General features: G+C 36.5%; 4 protein-coding genes across 6 annotated transcripts in view; 1 reads left to right on the top strand and 3 right to left on the bottom strand.

Annotated features, from left to right (window-relative positions):
* Positions 1 to 611: 611 nt before the first annotated feature.
* LOC106111048 (kelch domain-containing protein 4) lies at positions 612 to 5,252 on the bottom strand. The gene is made up of 9 exons (XM_013293013.1): positions 5,049 to 5,252; positions 4,761 to 4,934; positions 4,493 to 4,614; positions 3,965 to 4,073; positions 3,458 to 3,685; positions 2,438 to 2,662; positions 1,893 to 2,061; positions 1,191 to 1,421; positions 612 to 848 (listed from the first exon to the last, which is right to left on the bottom strand). The coding sequence occupies exons 1-9, from the start codon at positions 5,157 to 5,159 to the stop codon at positions 715 to 717; spliced, it is 1,503 nt and encodes a 500-aa protein (XP_013148467.1). The 5' UTR covers positions 5,160 to 5,252; the 3' UTR covers positions 612 to 714.
* Positions 5,253 to 5,477: 225 nt separating this feature from the next.
* LOC106111041 (general transcription factor IIF subunit 1) lies at positions 5,478 to 12,459 on the top strand. The gene is made up of 13 exons (XM_013293007.1): positions 5,478 to 5,738; positions 6,412 to 6,590; positions 7,058 to 7,183; positions 7,499 to 7,600; positions 8,160 to 8,228; positions 8,641 to 8,762; positions 9,267 to 9,389; positions 9,582 to 9,690; positions 9,850 to 9,915; positions 10,716 to 10,864; positions 11,246 to 11,356; positions 11,805 to 11,952; positions 12,231 to 12,459. The coding sequence occupies exons 1-13, from the start codon at positions 5,712 to 5,714 to the stop codon at positions 12,436 to 12,438; spliced, it is 1,539 nt and encodes a 512-aa protein (XP_013148461.1). The 5' UTR covers positions 5,478 to 5,711; the 3' UTR covers positions 12,439 to 12,459.
* Positions 12,460 to 12,616: 157 nt separating this feature from the next.
* On the bottom strand, positions 12,617 to 17,164 carry LOC106111104 (solute carrier family 22 member 3-like). The gene is made up of 12 exons (XM_013293076.1): positions 17,059 to 17,164; positions 15,757 to 15,983; positions 15,413 to 15,593; positions 15,153 to 15,282; positions 14,823 to 14,951; positions 14,511 to 14,703; positions 14,254 to 14,359; positions 13,948 to 14,177; positions 13,780 to 13,859; positions 13,472 to 13,647; positions 13,058 to 13,212; positions 12,617 to 12,865 (listed from the first exon to the last, which is right to left on the bottom strand). Exons 1-12 carry the CDS (start codon positions 17,101 to 17,103, stop codon positions 12,811 to 12,813), a joined length of 1,707 nt encoding a protein of 568 aa, XP_013148530.1. The 5' UTR covers positions 17,104 to 17,164; the 3' UTR covers positions 12,617 to 12,810.
* A 1,706-nt stretch (positions 17,165 to 18,870) lies between these two features.
* Positions 18,871 to 22,194, bottom strand: part of LOC106111150 (solute carrier family 22 member 7-like) — a 20,403-nt gene continuing 17,079 nt past the window's right edge. For all 3 annotated transcript variants that reach the window (XM_013293148.1, XM_013293146.1, XM_013293145.1), the window contains exons 10-12: positions 19,433 to 19,608; positions 19,148 to 19,302; positions 18,871 to 19,072 (exon numbers count right to left, since the gene is read on the bottom strand). In XM_013293148.1, coding sequence (XP_013148602.1) covers positions 19,015 to 19,072; positions 19,148 to 19,302; positions 19,433 to 19,608 — 389 coding nt within the window. In that variant the 3' untranslated portion in view covers positions 18,871 to 19,014. The remainder of the gene's footprint in view (positions 19,073 to 19,147; positions 19,303 to 19,432; positions 19,609 to 22,194) is intronic.

Below are 22,194 nucleotides of genomic sequence, written 5' to 3'. Positions count from 1 at the left end.
AAGATACGTAAATGTTACTTGAATTCTATAAAATATACTATTATATTAACTTATGTAGTTACTCTGTATATAAATAAACAATTAAATGTCTATTGAAGTTTTTTTTCTACCCAATACTTTAGATACAACCAAAGACTAAATAAATCATAACTATTTTGAGGAAAAAGAAACTAATTTTTGATTCTTTCTCATATTTTATTTAAAAAAAAAAATTAAACAAAATTTTCCTTAATAGTAAATATAGACCAAATTCAGATATAAAAATTTTTCAATACCAGTATTATTCGTTGTACCTACAAAGAATAACAAAATTTGATATTTTTATTCAGATTTCAATTTAATTTAAGAGATGTTCACTTACAAGTCTCCGAAACTGGAGCCACACAAAATACTAATCACTTTAAAACAGTGGTTTGCAAAATTATTGCAATATTATGTAATTCATACATACAAAAGTTTCCGAAACTAATCGAATTTCAAGAAGTTTAGGGCTTGTCCCACCACCGCCTGATAGAGGCTCAGATAGCTTACAAATGACACTGTCAGATAAGGGAACAAAATTCGATATTTCCATCACGTATTTTACACATTTTATTGTTATCAGACAATTTACAATTTTGTGGGACATGCCCTTATTCTTATAAATTATATGCGTAAAATGTTTGTGTAACTATTTTAAACACTTTAACACTTATCACTGACACTTTCACTGGTTTATTGTTCGTCAGAATCATCACTGTCAGACTCGTCGTCAGATCCGTCAGAGTCATACTCTGAGTCTGAGCCGAGCCAGTCCGGCAACTCCGGCTGGGAGATTATCGTCTTCCACTCGTTTAGCTTATGTAGATCTGTCAACAGAATTTTTATTAGTCATATTTAATCAAATTATATTTGATTAAATATGACTAGATTACGTTTTTGAACACCTTATTATGTATTTCGTATTCAGTCAAATGAACACCAACAAAATATTACTTAAACGAATTCTGGATAATTCATTTTAAATAAAGTCATGCAGTAAAGTAATCTATTGCCAATATAAAAACAATTATCAGTAAAAAGAAAATCTACAAGTAACCAAGGTCATTTGAAGGGTCATTGACTTGTCTGATTTTTAATCTCTTTTTTTACTCTTTATTTTCTAACAGAGTGAAACTATTCTAAAGAGACCAAAGAGTATATGTAATCACCTAGACTGTACATATCTCCGAGATAGAACTGCTTGTCATCCTTCTCCAGCACGCCGCCGTACACATACAGCACGGAGCGGTGCGCCGCCAGCGCCGCCGACATGCGCGCGCACGGCCCGCCCCCCGCGCGCCCCGCCCCGCACACACCGCGCTCCGCCCCCGCACCCGCCCCCGCCCCCGCCTCCGCCACCGCACCACCCAGCTTTATTGTGAACACCTCGTCCGTTATCACTGTAATATAAACTCGCTAATAGTATCAGATTTCATTTCACTTATTCTATGTAGGGCAAGTACCAAAGAGATTAAAAAATTATATACAGGATGCGTTGTTGACAGTTCACTTGAGACATTTTTCACATGATCCACTAACGCTGCCTATTGATAGGTCCTCAAAACCACATGTCAATATAATTTTGGATGGAGCTTATCATAATTTTGTAAAATGTTTTATAACATGTGAATAAAAGGACATGAGGTGGACTAAACTTGACAACATAGTACCTTACACAGTTACCGGTAAAAAAATATTGTTCACTATGTCTAGTTTACGTATTTCTTAAATATCTTTTTAAGTAGAATTAGCTCATAAGATGTGTACATAGGCGTCACTAGAAGTGTTGGAGATACTTTAGGGACAAAAAAAATGCTAATTAGATGTATTTTTGAAGTCTTGATCTCCAGCTGGTGACACCGATGGTATACCTGTGACGGGTTCCGGGCACGGCTGCTCGATGGGCGTGTCTGGTACCACAGGTGGGCGTGGCTGCTCGGAGCGCAGCGTGACAGCATGCCAGCGCGCTGTCTCCAAATCCAATACGGACAGGTCGTCGCTCATTTCACCTTTAAGCTCTTCTTCTGTCTCTTCTACATCCTACAATGGATAAAACGAACTAAAGACTACATTACTTCTATAATTAACATAAAATAAAGTAGAAAGTCGTCGAACCACCTAGACGGGGCACATTTTCCGTACATGATATCGAGGATTGACAAATGTGACCAGACTTTGAGAACTATGTCGTCTAACTTTGACCGTTAATTCGATAGTGACCAGTGTGACGAACTAATTTAAAAAAAAAGGCTGTACTTTAGAGAAAAATACGTCAGATTTTGATTTTAGTCTGTTAACATTTTTTTTTTAAAGGCCACATTCTGTATAAGATATTGGGCAAACCTACATCCAGTGAGCAGAAAAAAGCTGATGATTAAGATGATGAAGAGGAGGCTGAAAGTAAGTTAATACTTACATTAACGCCACCGAATACATAGGCCCTGTTAGCGTGCACGTTAACAGCGGCAGCGAGGCCAGCGCGCGCCGGCCGCGCCCCGCCGCCCAGCGCGCGCCACGCCCCGCCCCCGCCCCCAGCCCCGCCCCCGCCCCCGCCACAGCTCAGCCGGAACATGTCCGTGTGCGTGCACGCGCGCTCCACACGACCCTCACGCACGCGAGAGAAACCACCGTATATTATCACCTGTATCACAAATACATCAATCTTTACTAATATTATAAAGAGGAAAGATTTTTGTATGTATCGGAATCTCAAAAACTTCTCAATAAAAAGCTACGATATCAGCATAGCAAATCGCGAGCAACAGCTAATATTTTACATAAGTTTTTTTATATATTCTTAAACCATAAAAACTTAATTCTCGAGTATAAATCCGCCACTTTCAGCATATTATAATGCTATATTATATTTACAAAAGTTTTTTTTTTTTATAAGATAAGGTGGCAAACGAGCAAACGGCCACCTGAAATCGCCAAAATGGCGAAGTGACCGCTGCCCATAGACATCCGCAATTGCAGATGCGTTGCCTACCCTTATCCGACGGAGGAGGAGACGCACATAAAGAGGATATTTCCCCTTCTTATGAATCTCCTCCACTGTCAAATCCACTTCCTCTTCCCAACCTCTTTTTAAAAGGAAAGGGTGGTAAAGAGAAAGGGACTTAAATTAGGCCTCCAGCACCACACTCATCAGACGAAACACGGAATTGCTTCCATTTCACGACTGTCTTCTGTGTGGTCGTGGTATTACACCGGGCGTGCCGGCCCTGCAGTGCTAAGATGTTAAAGCGGGCACTACCACCAGTTTTGATGAATGGATTTTACTACGTATCTTACAAATGGCTTAACGGATCTCGGGTAATTTAGACACAGATATAAAACATATTCTGAAAGAACACATAGACTAGCAATAAAGTTTTTTTATTTAAACTTTTATTACAAGCTAAAGTACTTTATAAACATATAAAAAGAGATTTACCGAGTCATTCCCCGCAGGTAGCATAAGACAGGCTGATCTTGGACTGGGCCCTCTGCCATTAGGTGTGATCTTCTCCCAAGTCCTAGTATCCAGGGAGAAGGCGTACAGATCATCATGGTAGCGACACTCGCGGCCGTCATCGCAGTACCCGCCGAACACAAGCAGCCGCCGCCCCACCAGCGACATACGGTGTCCGGACCGTGCCGACGGACCATTCGGAGCTACAACCTAACAATAACATTTGACTTGTTATCTACAGGTCTTGGATTTGGCCTTACTTACAGTAAAGGGAAACATCGTTATGCCTGCACATATCAGAGAAGAAATTCAAAGAAATGTGTGAAGTCAACCAAACTGCAGTGGGCCAGCGTGGTTGACCATGGCTTATTCCTTAACTTTGGGAAGGTTCAAAGCCCCTCAACGGGGACATATAGTGAGCTGGTGACAATCTTATCTACCACACTTATACCTAGTAAAATGTTTCCAAAATTAATGTTAGTATAATACCTTTTCCCATTTCTTCTCTGCAAGTGAGAAACACCACAGATCCTTGTAATGGTAGAACTGAGTCTCTGAAGGGCTTGTGAACTCCCCGCCAAACACCCATAGTTCACCTCTGGGAATACAATTAATTAATAAAAGGCTGTTTTAAGGAAAAATGAATATTGTCATATTCATGGAATGTGTCCCACATGGTCAATGGCATCTTGTATAAGTCAGTTTGATATTCAAAACATAATACATCTCTTATTGGATCTCTATATAAGATCTATATCAGAAGAATTCTCTTTTGTAGGTAGACTAGTTTTTGCACACAACTCCATCCTTGTAAAATTTAAAAAAATTAGTAAGTAGTCTATGTGTTCTTCCAGACTATGTTCTATATCTATTTCATCGAGATCCATTTAGGCTACCTTTAACAAACAAACATCCATCTATCCAAACATTCACATTTATAATAATAGTGTGATGTTTCTGTTTAAACTAGTCCTTAGTCAGAGCAGAGTGGAGACACCTACATGGTCTATAACTTACTTATTAGCAGGTGTAGCTACAGCTTGGTGAGCGCTGCGAGGTGGAGGTGCACCAGGAGCCTTTATTTGTCGCCAGTTATTGCTTACCGGATTGTAGAATATCAGCTCATTGTATACTTCTGTCTGAAATTATTTATAGCAGATTACAGTGTACCCTTTAACACATATTTCTATGTTACAACCAATTGATAAATTATCAAAATACTTATGTTTACTTTCACAGTTATTAATCTAAGATATAAATAAATGTATTTATGTCAAATCCATACCTTTTGGCCATTATGATATTCACCACCAAATAATATAAGTTCATTGAGCGTGGGATGCGGCGTCAGTGAGGCGTACGCTCTAGCACTCGGAGGCCCTGGTAGACTTTTCTCACTAGCCGCCGCACGCTTCGCTTCTTCCCGTTCTATTTGCGCTACAACTTTAGCTATATCTTCCTATAAATAAAAACATTTAATATCGCTACTACATTTAATATATCGTATAATACTAGTAATATAGTTATAAAGGCGTAACTAATAATAAATAATATTAAACAAATGTTTAGTAACCTCTCCCAAGTTTGCTAGTTCCTTTTTTAACTTATTTGCTAACTTCTTCTCTGTTTTCGCAGCGGTCTTTACAGCACCGCTTACTTTATTTTTATTTTTCTTCTTACCCATTTTGATGTTTTAAAATTCCTAACTTATTATAAATATTTAGTTTTATTATTTTTCCATAACCTATAACACATGTAAACTTAAATGACAGTTGACATTGACAGTGCCGGAATGGGTCCAAATCCGAAAACTTAGAACAATTTCCGTTTGTATCAATGTGTAAATGTGATATCAGAAAATGCCTTGCCTTAGATTTAAGAATTGCACTTTTACAATAACACCATTCCTAATTTATAAAAATCATGAAATAATAAATTGTTTTAGGAACGTTTTAGATTTGTTTCCGTTTCCGTTTTATTGTCATTTATTTGACTTTGACATCTATTAAAAAATAAAAACTGGCTCCGAGAACTCTGTAACTGTATTCGTGTATTTTTCCATAAATCTGAAATCAGATTAACAATCTAATTAAGGGACCCCTAACCAATATGTTAAAACTAGAAGATTGTTCTATTGTTATTCAATGTTAATTCCTAGTTTAGTATAAGACTGCAATTTTTGTTGTAAAAGTTGTGACATATAGTTTTAAGTTGTACTTTCTAGTATAAAAACATAATGAATAACCCTCCAGGAGGAGCATCGGTAAATATATTTTTGTTTATTATCAACAATTTAAAATACTTCAATCTATACTCATTTTCTTGCAATTTTAAGATATCATTTTTCTGACATTATTTTCTTATGTGAAGATTTATTTCATGGGATACATTGGAAACAATTAACTAAGGGAAATAATTTAACCTAATACGGCTAATAGAAAAAGTCCAAATTGAAACTGGTAGTTTGTTTTAATTCAAATTTTCTATTACTTGCCACATAGGCAATTTAGGTCGTCATATTTTCACAATAAATTTAGACAGTACATAAATCCCTTGAATGTTATGTATGTATGCTTGAATAACATTATGATTAATATTTGCAATAGTGTATTCAAGTATAATTTGATTCGTTAACTTATTTTTCAAACATATCTTTGTATATAGTACAATGTCAAAATAACAAAGTTCAGCACTTTTAGTCCCACTTCTCTTCCTGCAATAGGACAATCTATCTTGGGGCAATAGTTTCTGCTATTACTAGTGTGCATTTTGCAAGTGATCTTCAGCATATCATTGAAAAAGCATACTCCTCCCTTAAAGGCCCACAGTGCATCTGCAGTTCTCTCGGTGTCATGGATGTTAATGGGCGTCAGATCAAACATTAAACGATCCACTGCTCGTTTGCCCCCTTTTACTATAAAAAGCAATTGTTACAGTCTCAAGATGCGGCAGTACAAGAATTCACAATAAGAGTGCCAAAGAATATTAAAAAGAAACATCATGTGATGAGATTCAATGCCACACTAAAAGTGGACTTTGCAAAATGGACTCATGTTAAGATGGAACGAGAGAATAATATCAAGGAATTCAAAGGGATTGAAGAAGAAATGCCAAAGTAAGGAAGTTTATATCATTTGTATTGAGAACCTTAATATTGTTGCCATTGGAAATTTCCAATTTTAGTAACAATGTAGATTCAAAACTTCAGATTGATGGATCCAGTTGTTTAATAGAAGGTTTCTGTAGACTCAACTCATCTCAATGAAATTGGCATGGATGTGACAAAATCTAGAAGACCACATACATTGTGTTTTCTTCTTGATTTTGTCAAGTGACACATCTTACTAATATTATAAATACGAAAGTTTAGATTGATGGATGTTAGAGTTTGTAACTTAAACAGCTGAACATGTCTCGATGAAATTTGGCATAGATGTAGAGGATAGTCTGGAAGAACACATAGGCTACTTCCTTTTTTTTTTATTCCATGCGGACGGAGTCGCGGGCGAAAGCTAGTAAACTATAAATGTTATCTGTAATGTTTATGTATGTAAGATAGTGATGTACTAACAAAAATATCAGATATGGTGCAGGCTCGGAGTACGGGCGAGATCTGCGGGAAGAGGCTCGCCGCAAGAAGTTTGGCATCACATCTAGGAAGTACAAGCCTGAAGATCAGCCGTGGATCCTTAAAATTGGTGGCAAGAAGTAAGTGGAGATGTAAAAACAATGCCAAATTTAATGAAGCATCATTTTGCTAAATAGATAATAAATTTAGATAATCATATGAGCCTGAGATCATCTATCAGTCTGTACTTGCCTCGCCAATGCTGATGGATAAGCTAAAAAAAAAAAATTGTCAGTAAATGGGTTGATGTAAGATTGCTATGTGTGCTATGACCCTTATTTTGACTTGTTAATATGATATATTAGAACTTTGTAACACTGACTCTATTTTCTTGCCGATATTCAACATTAACTTACTTAAATATGTTTAATTTTTTTTTTTTAATATTTCAACAGGTTCAAAGGTATCCGCGAAGGTGGTGTGTCAGAGAATGCTGCATATTACGTGTTCACTCACGGTGTTGGCAACACTATTGAAGCATTCCCTTTGCTTGAATGGTAAGTCTACATTGTATTCCAAATGTTTGAACCTACTTATCATTTATTTAGCAAGTTTCCGAGATTTTTTTATGAGCTTTATGTATACTAATGTAAAGAAAGATTTGTATTTTGTAATTCGATTAGACATTGCCTTTAGAAAGCTGCAATATTACTGTTACATAGGTTATATATTTTTTTCTTTGGTGTAGTAATTTCTTAAGTAAAAAAAAAGAGTAAATTTATTTCTAGAGATCTCTAAATAGATTGTTCTCTACAATTTGAATTACTTGTAATTTCTAGTATAGTACTTTAACCAAATAATTTTATAGCAAACTAGCTTTCGCCCTCGACTCCGTCCGCGCGGAATAAAAAAACAAAAGCAAGTAGCCTATGTGTTCTTCCAGAGTAGCCTCTATGTCTATGTTAAATTTCATCAAGATCCCTTCAGCGGTTTACGCTACAAACACTAACAAACATCCATCCATCTGAACTTTCGCAATTATAATATTAGTAAGATGTATTTATATATAATACCTAAATTAAGTACAGATTTAAAAATATAGTTATGTAATCCCAGGTACAACTTCCAACCTATACAAAGATATAAGGCATTATCCGCTGAAGAAGCTGAACAAGAATTTGGAAGGTACACTTTTTATATGTGAATAGTATAAGAAATATGTTCTAAATGAAATAATTTCATGTTTGTATATTGAAATTTGTTGATATAATTTTCGTAGAGCGTCGGTGACTCAGTGGTAAAGACACTTGACTTGTAATCACGTGGTCTTGGGTTCGAATCCCACTGTACCAATGTGATTTTCGATTTTTCTAATTTGCATATGTACTTAATTTACCCGACTTTCTTACGGTGAAGGAAAACATCGTGATGCCTGCACATATCAGCGAAGAAATTCAAAGATATGTGTGAAGTCAACCAACCTGCAGTGGGCCAGCGTGGTTGACTATGACCTAGGTACCCTAACTTTATGATAGGCTCCGAGCCCCTCGGTGAGGACATATAGTGCTGGTGATGATGATGATGATATAATTTTCAGACGGAATAAAGTGATAAATTACTTCTCCCTGATGTTTCGTAAGCGCATGCGCGGCGAGGACGGCGCAGATGACGGTGATGACCCTGATGAGAAGAAGCCCAAAGGAGCTAAGGCTAAAAAAGGTCACATATTTATATTATAACATTATTATTAGCGTTCTCCCGCGACTTTACGGGTGAAATAAAAAAAATAAAAAATGTAGCCTATGTAACTCAAGGATAATGTAGCTTGTTAAGCATATTTGTAGAAGAAATATAAGATTTTTTTAATTCCGCCCAGTAGTTTTTGAGTTCAATATAAGCAGAAATATAATTCTTTCGTTTTTATATTAGCATAGTTTACTTATAGCTTATAAGAGAAATTTAATTACTGTTTGGATTTTCATAAACAATATTCGACAATAAAATGTTGATAAATCATTCAGTATATTAAATATGCATAAATTTCTCATAATTTAGGAGAATTATTAATTAATATATTAATATATTAGCGGTCGTTCACAAACTCTGTTCGGAATTAAAGAAAAAAAGGATGTTTATATTTTTTTAAATTTCATGCTAAAGAAGTCGCAAGCAACAATTATTTATGAGTAATTATTTTTTTTAAATCTATTCATTAAATTTCAGAGCTGAAAATATCAGAGATGGATGAATGGATGGCGTCTGATGATGACTCCGATGACGACTCGGAGGAGGGGGACAAGGACAACGACAGCGACTCCGGCGCTAAGAAGAAAAAGGACAAAAAAGGTTTAAATTCCATACTTTAGTAGATTTTCATAAATTAAATTATGTATCCCGGGGTGGCATTTTGTGTGCCATTTATGACATATTTTGGCAAGTTATTTGATGGCCCGTCTAAGATGTCATTAAAAATTTCTTTAAAAAAATGGCACTTTGATGCAAAAATATTCCTATATATAATTGTTATGTTATTTAAAGCGGCACTAACTAAGAAGAAGAGGAAAGTAGATGATGAAGCCTTCGAGGAAAGTGATGATGGTGATGAAGAAGGCAGAGAAAAGGACTACATATCTGACTCATCGGAAAGGTAAATATTGTAAAATGTACTTTAACAGATTGCAATAAGATCTAATTTTGATCTAATTGGAACCATTTTGCATGAGATGTATGGATTGCATTAATTTTTAAACTGTGGAATTAAATGGATTGGAAAAAATAACTTAGTTTAGTTTTTTTACACTTTCAGTGAATCAGATCACGAGTCTAAGGCGAATAAGGAACTGAAAGGTGTCGCTGAGGAGGACGGACTCAGGTAATTAATATCTTACCAATCTATCCACTAATCTTACTATTATAATAATGCGTAAACACACACTTCTTTGTTACCTAAGATGTCAGAAATTGCACCATATTATTTAATAATTCTTTTTTTAATAAAATGCCCTACACTTACGTCACGCTTTAGGCTATCTATTTTCACGCCATTAAACTTAGGGGGTAAATATTTTGCATAAAAATCGTAATGTGGGAAAGAGGTCATATGTTGCTGCCAACATCAAGAAAGAAATCTGCTAAGGTTTGTCATGTCATGTCATTTTGACATTTGCTATTGATAATTTGACAAATTAAACAATAAAAAAGAGTTTGTATAATTACATGAGGATGAAGCCACACGGGAACATCTAGTAAATATTATAAAAGCGAAAATTTCGATTGTTGGATGTTTGTTAGATTTTGTAACCTAAATGGCTCTTGATTAAATCTAGAATAAATATAAAGAATAGTCTGAAAGCAGACATAGGCTACTTGTTTTTGTTTTTATTTGTAACTCCACGCGGACGAAGTCGCGAGCGAAACATAGTTGTTTGTTAAACTATTAAATTGTTAAAAATACTATGCAAGTTTACACAAAGATTTTTTACGAATTTTACGTTACCAAATCTCTGATAATTTTTCTAAGGATTGTAATAATTTTACAGAAAGAAGCAAACATTTGTTTCATAATTATTAACATATCTATGAGTAAATTATTATTAACGTCTACGTCTCAGTGGTTATTCCAATATTAGTCTGATTACGTATAAATTAAAATTTATTTATAACATTTGTTAGGAAAATCCTAACATCGGAGGAGGAGTCGGAGGAGGAGCAGGAGCAGAAGCAGGAGTCGGAGCAGGAGGACGAGCCCACCAAGGAGGGGGAGGAGCGCGCCAGCAAACTCACTAAGAAGGCCAAGAAGAAGGGGGATGAAGGCAAGAAAGGTACACAAAGCTGATACACTTTAAAATTAAATTAACCTAAGTAAGCCAAGAAATTAAAATAATCCCATTTTACTTTACACTATAAGTTAATTAATAGTTAGTTTTCTTGGCAAAAAGGAAATAAAAAAATCAAAAATTGAATTGTACCTCCTTCTTTGAGGTAAGTTCAAAACATATATTTTGTCAATTTTGTGTAATACAGCAGTAATATTGCAGTGGATTTGTTTTGTATTTCAAACTTTTTAATTTTCTGTTTTTAAATAAAAAATTCTTTGTTTTTTTTTTCTAAATACTATGTTGAAACATTTGATAGTCGAGTATTTGTTAGAATTAAGAAGAATCATTAATTAATGTAATGTTTCTTATGTTAATATTTACCAGAGTCGAGCAGTGAGTTCAGTTCTGATTCCGACACCGACCCTGAGACCAGCGGACCTAAGAAGACCAAGAAGACAAAGACCAGCGAAAAGAACGCGCCCGCGGCTAACTCAGGTGATTTTTATAACGAATCTTAACTAGATATCATGTATTTAAAAATGCTAATGATATAGTTATGCAGTAGTTAAATTTGTCATTCAGATTTAGTTTATTTGTAAAATGTCATGAGTAACATTGGTCTATACAAAATTAACATCTAGTAAAATCGACTCTATTGCAAAATTTTTGACTTTGTGCCTCCTCCATTAAAGTGCACATACTTTTGCCCCCAATGTGGAGGTGTATACTTTGCCCCTATGAGGAGGTATCGACTTTGCCCCTATCAGGAGGCGCAAATTTGTGCCTTCAATGAGAAGATGCAGATTTGTGCCCTCAATCTTAACGCACAGTCCTGTGTCTCCCAATGTAGAGAAGCAGATATGTATCCCCAATTTGGGGGGCACGGACTTGCTGTGGCATTAGATAGTGAACCCACGTTGGTATTATTGGGCCTTGTGTGTAGCGCCGGGTTCTGCGAGCACGTCTCGCGCGGGCACGCCGCAGCCGGGGGGCGCGGGCGGGGGCGGGGGCGCGGCGGCGGCGGTGGCGGCGGCCAACGCGGCCAGCGCGCACCCCCCCAACAAGCGAGTCAAACTTGATGCTGCCTACACGTAAGTATTCTACTCTATATTCTAATCTATGCTCGAATTCTGACATCATCGTTTGTTGTCTATGGTTTTTTGTGACGTTGTATAATCTATGAAATTTGTCTTTTCTTTTTAATTCGACTATACAATAATACCTACGAGATGCAGAAATCTGTTTATTTTGTTTAAGCAGGGTATCTTTAGAAACAAATTATTTAGCCCTAGTATAACATTTGTGTGGCTATGGTTGTTTTTGGCTTGTTTGAAGTATGTCTATTGAGGTGTGATGTGTTTGTGTGCAGCGAGTGCGGGGTGACGGAGGAGGCGGTGCGGCGCTACCTGGCGCGCAAGCCGATGACCACCACGGAGCTGCTCACCAAGTTCAAGTCGAAGCGCACCGGGGTCAGCAGCGACAGACTCGTCGAGACAATGACGCAGATACTGAAGCGCATCAACCCCCTCAAACAGAACATCAACGGCAAAATGTACCTCAGCATCAACCATACTTGATGAATAAACTTGTCAATTCATTGTCTTGTTTCTTTTATTTGTCCACTCTGTTAGGTTTTTTAATCTATGGTAGTATGGCGGAATGACAGTTGGAGGATCATAGATTATAAAAGTATTAAACATTATTTTTTCTTAATTTTATTTTTAAAATATGGTGCCGTACATACGGTAATACATTTTAGGTTTTTCCTAACTTCAATCTTATTGAAAATTAATTACATAGTCATAAATATCTTATTCAATTATCATATTCTTACGTAACGTTTCTTAATCTTCTCTTACGTAATGTTTACATGTTTATTTCGACGTTAACTAGCGCTTAAAACTAATCCAAAAACAACAATTGTTACTGACAAAAATATTTCGCATGAATTATGTGATGAGCGCTTTTTCTTTCTCATTCAAATCACGTTCTTCCTCAGCTTTTCTGAAACGAACATTTTTACATAGAATAGTCTATTTTTCATGTGGAAGAAAAGGGATGTTTCATAACCGCTTAAGATGGAAATCAGTGGTTTCTGCCACCCCCTTCGGATTTGTGTTATAGTTGTTGAAGTTAGTCTATCATAAAGTAAAATAATAGAGTTTCGTAACAAAACATCTCCCATCTCAGTCTTACCCGCAGAGAGTGTGTGACCTCATGATCTTCTCTCCTTCAGCGATGGTTTGCGGCATTGGCCGGCCCTTGGTCTCCGGCAGCAAGAAGCAGAAGCTGCTCGCCGTCAACGCGATCGAGCCCAACGTCAGCATTGGGAACGGACCCCAGATACGTGCCTAACAAACATTAACCAAATCACAATATTATAGGCTAGTGTAAGTTTACATCTGAACTACATCTACACATGAAACTGGTTAGAATTTTCTATAGTCGAATTAGATCTTTTGATTTTAACATTCTTCTATCTTCTTGGTTTCTTCTCTTATTCTTTTACCGACATCTTTCTTTCCTTACAAAAAATATAGCGTTTAATTTTTTTTAAGAAAACAAGGTCATGTGATTTTGTAAACATATGTTTATATAAAAGTAGTTTACCGAGTAGACTATCAATGGTGAGAGCATGTTGGCGACGTAACCGCTAACGTGCACGAGAGACAGGCCCGAGGCGCGCGCGCCAGTCGGCACCAGCTCGGTACTCCATTGCACCGCCGCCGTGCACGCCATGTTGATTGCGAACCGGGAACCGATCGCCAATATCATTTGTGGTAGACCTGGAAACATGAATATTAAAAAAAAGAAAATTAAACCAGAGACTTAACAACAAGTTCTCTTATGCCCAGTTAATAAAATTCCCAGTTAGTTAAACCCTTGTTAAAATTAGAAGCAAAATAAATGATATGTACCTTTAGGCACGAAAGCTGCGGTTACTGTAAATATTCCTGTAATAACAATAGGTCCCATCGCGAGGTTCCTTCTTCCTAACCTGCGAAATTAAATTACAAATAAATAATAGCCTTAACTTATTTAATTAATAAATTTTACCCAACAAGTGTGTTCAACAATACTCTAACCTGTCCAGTAAGACAGCAACAAGCCCCACTGATGGTATTTGCGTAGCTGAAGCGAGGGTAAACGCCAGGAAGAAGTCGAGCCCCAGACCCTCGGACATGCGCACAAGCCCGTCGAAAATCACCATACAAGCCATGTAGATTACCATCAGTAATAACATCATCTTCCGCAAAGGGGCGCTTTTGAACACGTCGATTATAGATTCCCTCTCTCTGGCTTGACTTGATGATACCTGACGGAATATTCAATTATTGGCTTGCAATATAAAATAACTTACATATCAACAAGAAGTAAGTAAAGTAACTTACAATAAATTCATCCATAATGTTCTGTGGGACTTTTGTGCGGTTGATTGTCTCGAATCTTTTCAATACTTTAACAGCTTGGCTCACTTTGCCGCGCGATGCGAGCCATCTGAAAAAATGAGTGCAATATTGGTTTTCTGAATAGATTTAGAATTTTGTATATTACGTAGAAAAAAACTATATTTAGTTGTAAATGTTATTAATTAGAAGTGCTGTCGTTACAGATGCTTTAAGCTTTTGAAATAAATTACTCTAATCACCTAGCGCTCTCCGGTATTAGGAAAGGCACCAGCAAACACGATGACAGCGGCAATGTAGTGTACCAGAGGAACTTGCGCCAGTCCGCGATCCAGTACGCCAGCCAGGGGATCAGCAGGAAGCTACCGCCGAAGAAGAAGGCGATTGGGAAGTTCGCCGCCCACGTCCTTTGCTTAGGACCCACGTACTCTAACACTATGAAGGACAAAGATCGCAATGTTTTTGACTATTAATGTTTTAATAAAGTAACTTAAAGTTAGAAGGACGTATGTATGTGGATTTAAATAGATAAATAAAATATGTGAAAATCTCACCGAGTATATACAACAACATGAAGCAGTTATCAAACGCCATTCCAACGAGGAATCGACAGAAGATAAAATCCCATAGTCCCTTTGTGAATATAGTGCCCAAGCCGCCAACGCACGCTATTAGGTTTGAACCTGGAAGTAAAGTTAACTGTAGAATATACATTTAATATCAAACTAGCTCAGAATATTAGTGAAATTAACTATTAAACAGTTTCAATACCGAAGTACCTACTACAACTTTGTCTTATATATTAACAATAATATGAAGTTGATTTTAATCTTGATCTTTGGTCCAATTAGCATATAAATCTTTGTAATATCATTAAACCTTACCGACCAAAGCTGGAACCCGTCCGAAATGATCTGCTGCCCATCCGAATATAATACCTCCGGTGAAGGAGCCCACGAAGTACATTGTCTGAGCGAACGGCGCGTAGCCGGCGTACTCGCACACCCAGCCCCGCTGACGAATTACATGTATTGAATTAAATAACAATATATCCCTGTACCACTTTAAGCAATTCAGTAGTATACACTTAACGAGCCTCACATATTTTCAATGGTGCAGCTTTCTCCTTCTGATTAAAACTCACCTCGCTGACGACGGTATGATATGGAATGTCTCCCAGCTTAAAGTCCCAACCGTGTTGACAGGGTACCGTGGGTGTACTGGGCTCCGGTGGCTGCATGGCGTCCAGCACGTTGCTCCAGTTGGCCGCGTACACAACGCACTGCGCCCAACCTTCCCCAACGCGGGGTACAGACAAGTTGCGTCTAAAAAGATGTTAAAGTAATTCCATTCGTGTTTTTCAAGAAGCAAAAATAATTTGGTTTTTGTGTACATGTAACTATAAGCATTAGAAATTCATGATAAAAATACTATTGGAAATATCCGAAGAGCATTTGGAATTACAGGACGTGTAAAAGTCTTTCTGACCTGGTCTCCAAATCTAAGTGTTCCAACTCCGGTACATGGCACCAGTGCTGCTGCGGTGTGGCCGTGATGAACATTTGCCCGAAGTATATGAAGGTAAAGAACAGACTGAACGGCAGCATGGAAAGGAAGAGCAGTTTCTGGTAGCGGCCCATCTCCCCAACGTGGAAGAGCACCCGCTCCAGCGCATCGCTGCCTTCCGCTTCTTTCTTCATCTCTTCTTTATAGCTCTACGAAAAAAATATGTTGGAAAGCTAGTCAGTTTCATAAACTATGACAGCCGAAGAATTAAAGAAATAATATACTCTAGATACTCTAGATATACTCTATTTTAGAGTATATTATTACCTAGATTACCTAGAAAATTGTTAGCTACATTGTTTTTAATTACTAAGTAGGTACACTTAATTTTACTTGTTGATATAAACGCATGTATTAATTACTGGTTTAATTTTTACACACGGCAATACTATAGATAATCCCATTTCGATGTTGTAATCTTTGCATAAGTTTATCTCGATGTTATTACGAAATATGCAATAAAAGTCAAGTTTAGGATACCAAATGGATGTTCATACTAATCTGATAATAAGCGCCTAATTTAGTTGGCCTGTTGACAATTGGACAGCGATAAACTTTATTACGATAGTAAAGTTGTATTTATGACACATGTTGAAGCACAATCATTGTTTGTAATGCTATCTAGCTTAGCTAAGTGCGATGGGCGTCGCCAACCGTTAGCGATGATAGTGTTAAGTGACCCTACAATCAATAATCGAATTTTAGTTGTGATTCACTGCGGCAAGTAAAATTATAATTCTTCATCTGGTGCGGCTGCGTGCAAATTCGCCCTCAATGATATTTCCGCCAGTGCGTAGCAGGTCTTACTTGACCCACCAGCACTAGGATAGATTAAATAGTTACAACTTTTTGGAAACATAATGTATACATTTTATGTAATGTAGTATACATCTGAGATAATCGTTTCGCTCTAGCAAAAGCGAGATAGTTTTCTTCGTCTGTACCCCGTCTGGTTGATATCGGCCTGTTACGGATACGTGTTAAAAATTGATAATTTAAGAGAACTTAAAAGCTTTAATGTTTGTACATTTTTCTTTAGTATTTTGAATTACTATGATGAGTTGAGCTTTTAAACTTTTAACAAAAATCACAACAGATTACGTTACTGAAACTTTACCGTTAACTTTACGAGCTTGTACGAAAAATTTAAAAATGTTCTGGTATGAATATTTCGGCAGTGGAATTGTCGCGTTTTTTTTTCATAACAATACAAACATAACAAACCTCAACATAATCTGGATCGTCGTTTTCTACTTTAGTCAAAATCATCTTGAAAATTAACACAAAAACATATAACAACTGTCTGTTTGTAAAACCGTTCGTCACCAGCTGCCGGCCGAGGATGAGTGATCGCGGGGTTCGCAGCGTCCACATATTTACAACCGTTGGATTCTTGATAAAAAGAATTTCGTAATTAGACCCATAATTTTGAGATTAGCCTCAAGCCAGACACCTTCCGATGTACAATGTGTACATAAGATTTTAAATGTACATAATTGTTTATTTGCTAGTTATGTAAGATTTAAGAAAATCCACGCCAATCAGTTAAAACTAATCGTATGTTCGATTTCAGCAAACTTATGTCAAACTGATATTAGATGCTTGATCCAACGGAAAAATGTCATAATCCTTATATTGAAGGAATGAATGAATGAATATGTATTTATTTCCACAAAATAGAAATTACATAAAAGAACTTATTCTACAGGAAACACAATCGTGGCAAAAGGAAGACAGCTCAGCGAATGCAGGACGGAATAAGCCGTTCCTGCGCTGATTTTCAGCTGGCTCCTTCGCACTCAAGGAACATATAGCTTAATCATTAGGCTAACCGTCTGTACTAATTACATATCTATACAGAAATAAAAAATAAAAAATACACTTTTAAAAAAAATTAAAAAAAAAATCAAACAAAAATGGGACATCATAAAGAAAAAATATTAAGTAGTTCCGTAATACGTATTAATTATTGTCAATATACTTAGAATTTATTTGGAAATTTAAATTAGGCCCAGTGCGTTTTCTAATGACCCCCCCCCCCTCAATCTCGCACATCTATCTTGTCTGTATGAAACGATAAACATTAAACTCACCAGTAAGGATGTTTGCTGTTAAGCTCAGGTTGATAAGTTTTTGTCAAAATCACCGGGAATGTTGGTACATTGAATGACGAAATCTTTTTGTTCATTTATTTTTTCAATACATTGATTTTTTTATAAAAATTAATTTATTGTTGGAGAAATATTAAAGAGTAGGAATGTGAAGAAAGTTAAACAAAATACAGTAGATCGGAAGAAAATTAATTCTGTGCTGTTCGACCTTAGCTCATAAAAAAAAAATCTTGAACTAATAAAATATACAAAAGCAGTTAATTTATTTAAATAATTAAATTAAATTCTTCTATATTCCTAAATTTTATTATTTACGTATACGTATAACTTTAGTTTACTTTTATTACAAAATTTCTAACGATTGTGATGATGACTGTACATTACGATAACAGTAAACCGAAGCCTTGTCATTTAGTAATTAGAGACAAAATTAGGATAATACAATGAGATGTATAATCCAAGCTTTAATCTGTTATTGGGCGTTGAAAAGGCATTCAATTACCATTACTATGTTATACATAACAGCAACGTTCCTCTTTGAAATCAAAGTCCTTTGTATGTTTGAATACATAATTTTCTTGGTCGACTAAGCCAGCGTGAAATTAAAAAAAATAGCCTATGTTACTCACAGATAAATTACCTTTGTAATGGTGATAGAATTGTTGAAATCGGCCCAGTAATTTTTACGTGAATCGAATACAAAAATACAAATCTTTTCTCTTCATAACATTAGTACAGATATAGATAATGCTTGTTGTTTTTTTGCTGCAAGCTTCAAGTATTAACATGAGTTTACAAGAAGTTAATAAAAGAATATTACTTTGATGTTTAACGTTGTGACATATTTATATTAAATTGAATAAAAGATTTGAAATTTATTTTAATCTTATAATATTTAATGATGGACGTTAAATAATACATGAAATTGTTAATATAATAAATATTTATTCTAGAAAATTGACTTAGTATCACAGTAACTACTATATGCTATCTATAAATTGAACTACAGATTTCCAATGATTTCGTGAGCTTGGAATATGTGTGACGTCAATTTCCCACAGCGTATCACCTACGTGATGAAGGCATCCCTTTTCTCGTACTTATAATCATCTTTGTTCTCAGCTTTTCTGTAAATATATCAATGGAAGGTAAACTTGTGAGACTACCGTTTGATTTATTTTAATATAATTAAGGAATCTTACCCGCACACGGTGTGCGACCGGACGAATCTCTCCCCTTCATCCATGGTCTGCGGCATGGGCCGGCCCATCGTCTCCGGCAGAAGGAAGGCGAAGCTACTAGCCACCAGCGCAGTGCCGCCCAAAATCAATAGTGGTAGGGGGCTCCAAACTCGCTCCTAATTCACATTAATTATTAGAAATTCATTAAATTACATTTATGGTTAATCGATAGTCGTGGAGCTTTGTATTGCCAAACATTAGCCATTTTTCAAAGTCTGCTGTACCCATGTTAATTTAGAATCTTACCGAATATACTATGAACGGTGACATCATAGTTGCGATGTACCCGCTGACGTGTATGAGTGCGGAGCCCGAGGCGCGCGCGCCAGTCGGCACCAGCTCGGCGCTCCACTGCACCATCGCCGTGTACGATATATTGATCATGAACCGAGACGCGATCGCCAGCGCCACCTGCGGCACGCCTGTACAAGGTCACTTTGTCAGATTATATCGACACTAGTTGTTGCTCGCAACTTCGTCCCCATGACATTAAAAAAATAATAATAACTATATCATATGTTACTCACTGATGCCGTAGCTCTTTAATAGTGAAAGAATTTTCGAAGAAATCGGCCCAGTACTTTTTGAGTTATTTCATTACATACAAAGATACATATCTTTTATATTTAAAATATTAGTATAACTATTGATTTGTGACAAGTGTTAGAACCATGGTTACACAGAAGACAAGCGTTATGATGTATCATCTATTTACTCGTAGTATTTACACAGGTGACATAATTTGATTACCTTTAGGTACAAACCCAGTTATAATCGTGAGAGCCCCAGCCATCACAGTAGGTACAATTGTGAGATTTCTTCGGCCCCATCTGGGAATAATCAAATATTCAGAATACATCACATAAACAAATAACATAAACCGAGTACAAATCTATCTTACCTATCTAGAACCAGGGCAACGATAGTGACAGAAGGTATCTCAGTAACGGAGGCGAGGGTGAAGGTGAGGAAGAAGTCGAGGCCCAAACCCTCGGACATGCGCACGAGACCGTCAAACATCATCGCGCACGCCATGTAGATCACCACCATGTATATAATCATGTTGCGCAGTGGTCTAATCTTTAAAAGATCGATTAGAGACTCGTTCGTCTCTTTGGTCTGAGTTGATGAAACCTGCAACGAACGAAACAAAAGAATGAATACACAACTTTTTAAAAATATATATAAAAAGTCCATGTCCTTTCTTGTTCTGAAATTAAATACCAATTTAATAATCGGTTTTTTATGTTTTGGTAGACACATTATAGAACATTTTGCTCCGTTCTTATTTATATAGTTAGCTAGCTCTTTATGTTTTAGCAGTTTTCATAGTTTTTCACTCTACATATTATATCCCTTACAATAAAATCATCCATAACGTGTTGAGGTATCTTCGTTCCGTTGACCTTCTCCAGTGATCTCAGCACTTTGACGGCACGGTTTACTTTGCCTCGCGATGCAAGCCATCTGTATTGTTAAAATAAAATATTCACACAGGAAACGAAATAAAACTATTTCCGCTTCGAGGTATCTTGAAAGTTAAAACAACGTAAGAAAACAGCATTTCTAAATGTATATAAATCATTTTATCAGTCACGACGGAACTTATTAAACAAAAACCGATAAAAATAACAAAAATCGAAGGTCGTTAGTTTAATATCTTATCGTATAGCAATCTCCGTAAAGTCCTGAATGATAACGTTGACTATCAATAGTGAATGAAGAGAGATAGGCTTTTGAAGCGGATTGTAATTGTAACAGTAACACTTCCCAAAGCGAAATCAAAACAAGAACATTACATGCAGTTATACTCGAGTCGATTACAAAATCAGAAAATCATTGCATGATTTTGAATTGAATTAAACAAAATACTGAACATTCCGTTCTTTTTCTTCTAAGTTTTTGTAAGGCTGAAATTGGTATTTAAAACTGATATTGGGAACGATTATTAAACACTCCAAAGTACTTGCTTCACAAGTGATTATCTATGCACAGTTCGTACCTGGCACTTTCTGGAATGACGAAGGGTGCGAACGCGCAAAGAGCCAAAGGCAAAGAGGTGACCCATAGAAACTTGCGCCAATCAGCTATAAAGTAAGCAATCCACGGCAACAAGAGCGCACCGGTGCCGAAGAAGAGAGCAGTAGACATGCTCACTAGTAACGTTCTGTACTGAGGTGCCACGTACTCCAACACTGAAAGACATGAAAGATTGCCAAATTAAATTAAGATACTCTCATATTCAGATTATGATATTAGACCCTTTATTATATAAGAACGCACCCAGTATGTACAGCATCATAGCGCAATTATCGAACGCCATTCCCACGAGGAATCTGCAGATGATGAAATCCCAGACGCCGGTTGTGTAAATCGTCCCTAAACCGCCGACGCAAGCTATTAAATGCGTACCTGGAAATCATTGTGCTTTATCTATTAAGCCATTACATAGTTGAATACTTTCCTAATAAGGGACTTAAGTAAAGACTGTTGAAAACGTGATCGAGAAACGTTTGGTTTTCCCAATGAACTGTAGATCTGTATATTAAAATCAATTGAATCATCCACTACTAAATAAAGAGCTTATTTAACAGATAGTGGATTTATTTGATTAGATAAAAACGTAATTATGTATCTATTCATTGCAAGATTATTACTTATATATAGCATAATTTAGGGTGCACGATCGATCTAATGACCATCTTAACTAAAAATATTAATCAATCATCATCATCATACGATGCATATATGATATATGGTTAATCTTAGCTCCAATTCCAACTAATTCTATAGAAGTTTAATTCTTACCGACCAACACGGGCACTCTACCGTAGCGGTCCGCCATCCAACCGAATAGTATTCCTCCTACTAAAGCACCTACGAAATATATGGTCTGTGCCAGAGGAGCGTAACCAGCGTACTCACACACCCAGCCGCGCTGAAGTAAAAAGGAAAATGAATATAGTTATTTTTGACCGACTTCCCAAAAGAAGGAGGTACTCAATTCG

This window comes from Papilio polytes, unplaced genomic scaffold, assembly GCF_000836215.1.
Source record: "Papilio polytes unplaced genomic scaffold, Ppol_1.0 DF824180.1, whole genome shotgun sequence".
Taxonomy (NCBI): Eukaryota; Metazoa; Arthropoda; class Insecta; order Lepidoptera; family Papilionidae; genus Papilio; species Papilio polytes.
Note: the sequence above shows the minus strand (reverse complement) of the source record. Positions and strands in the feature narration are given on the sequence as shown.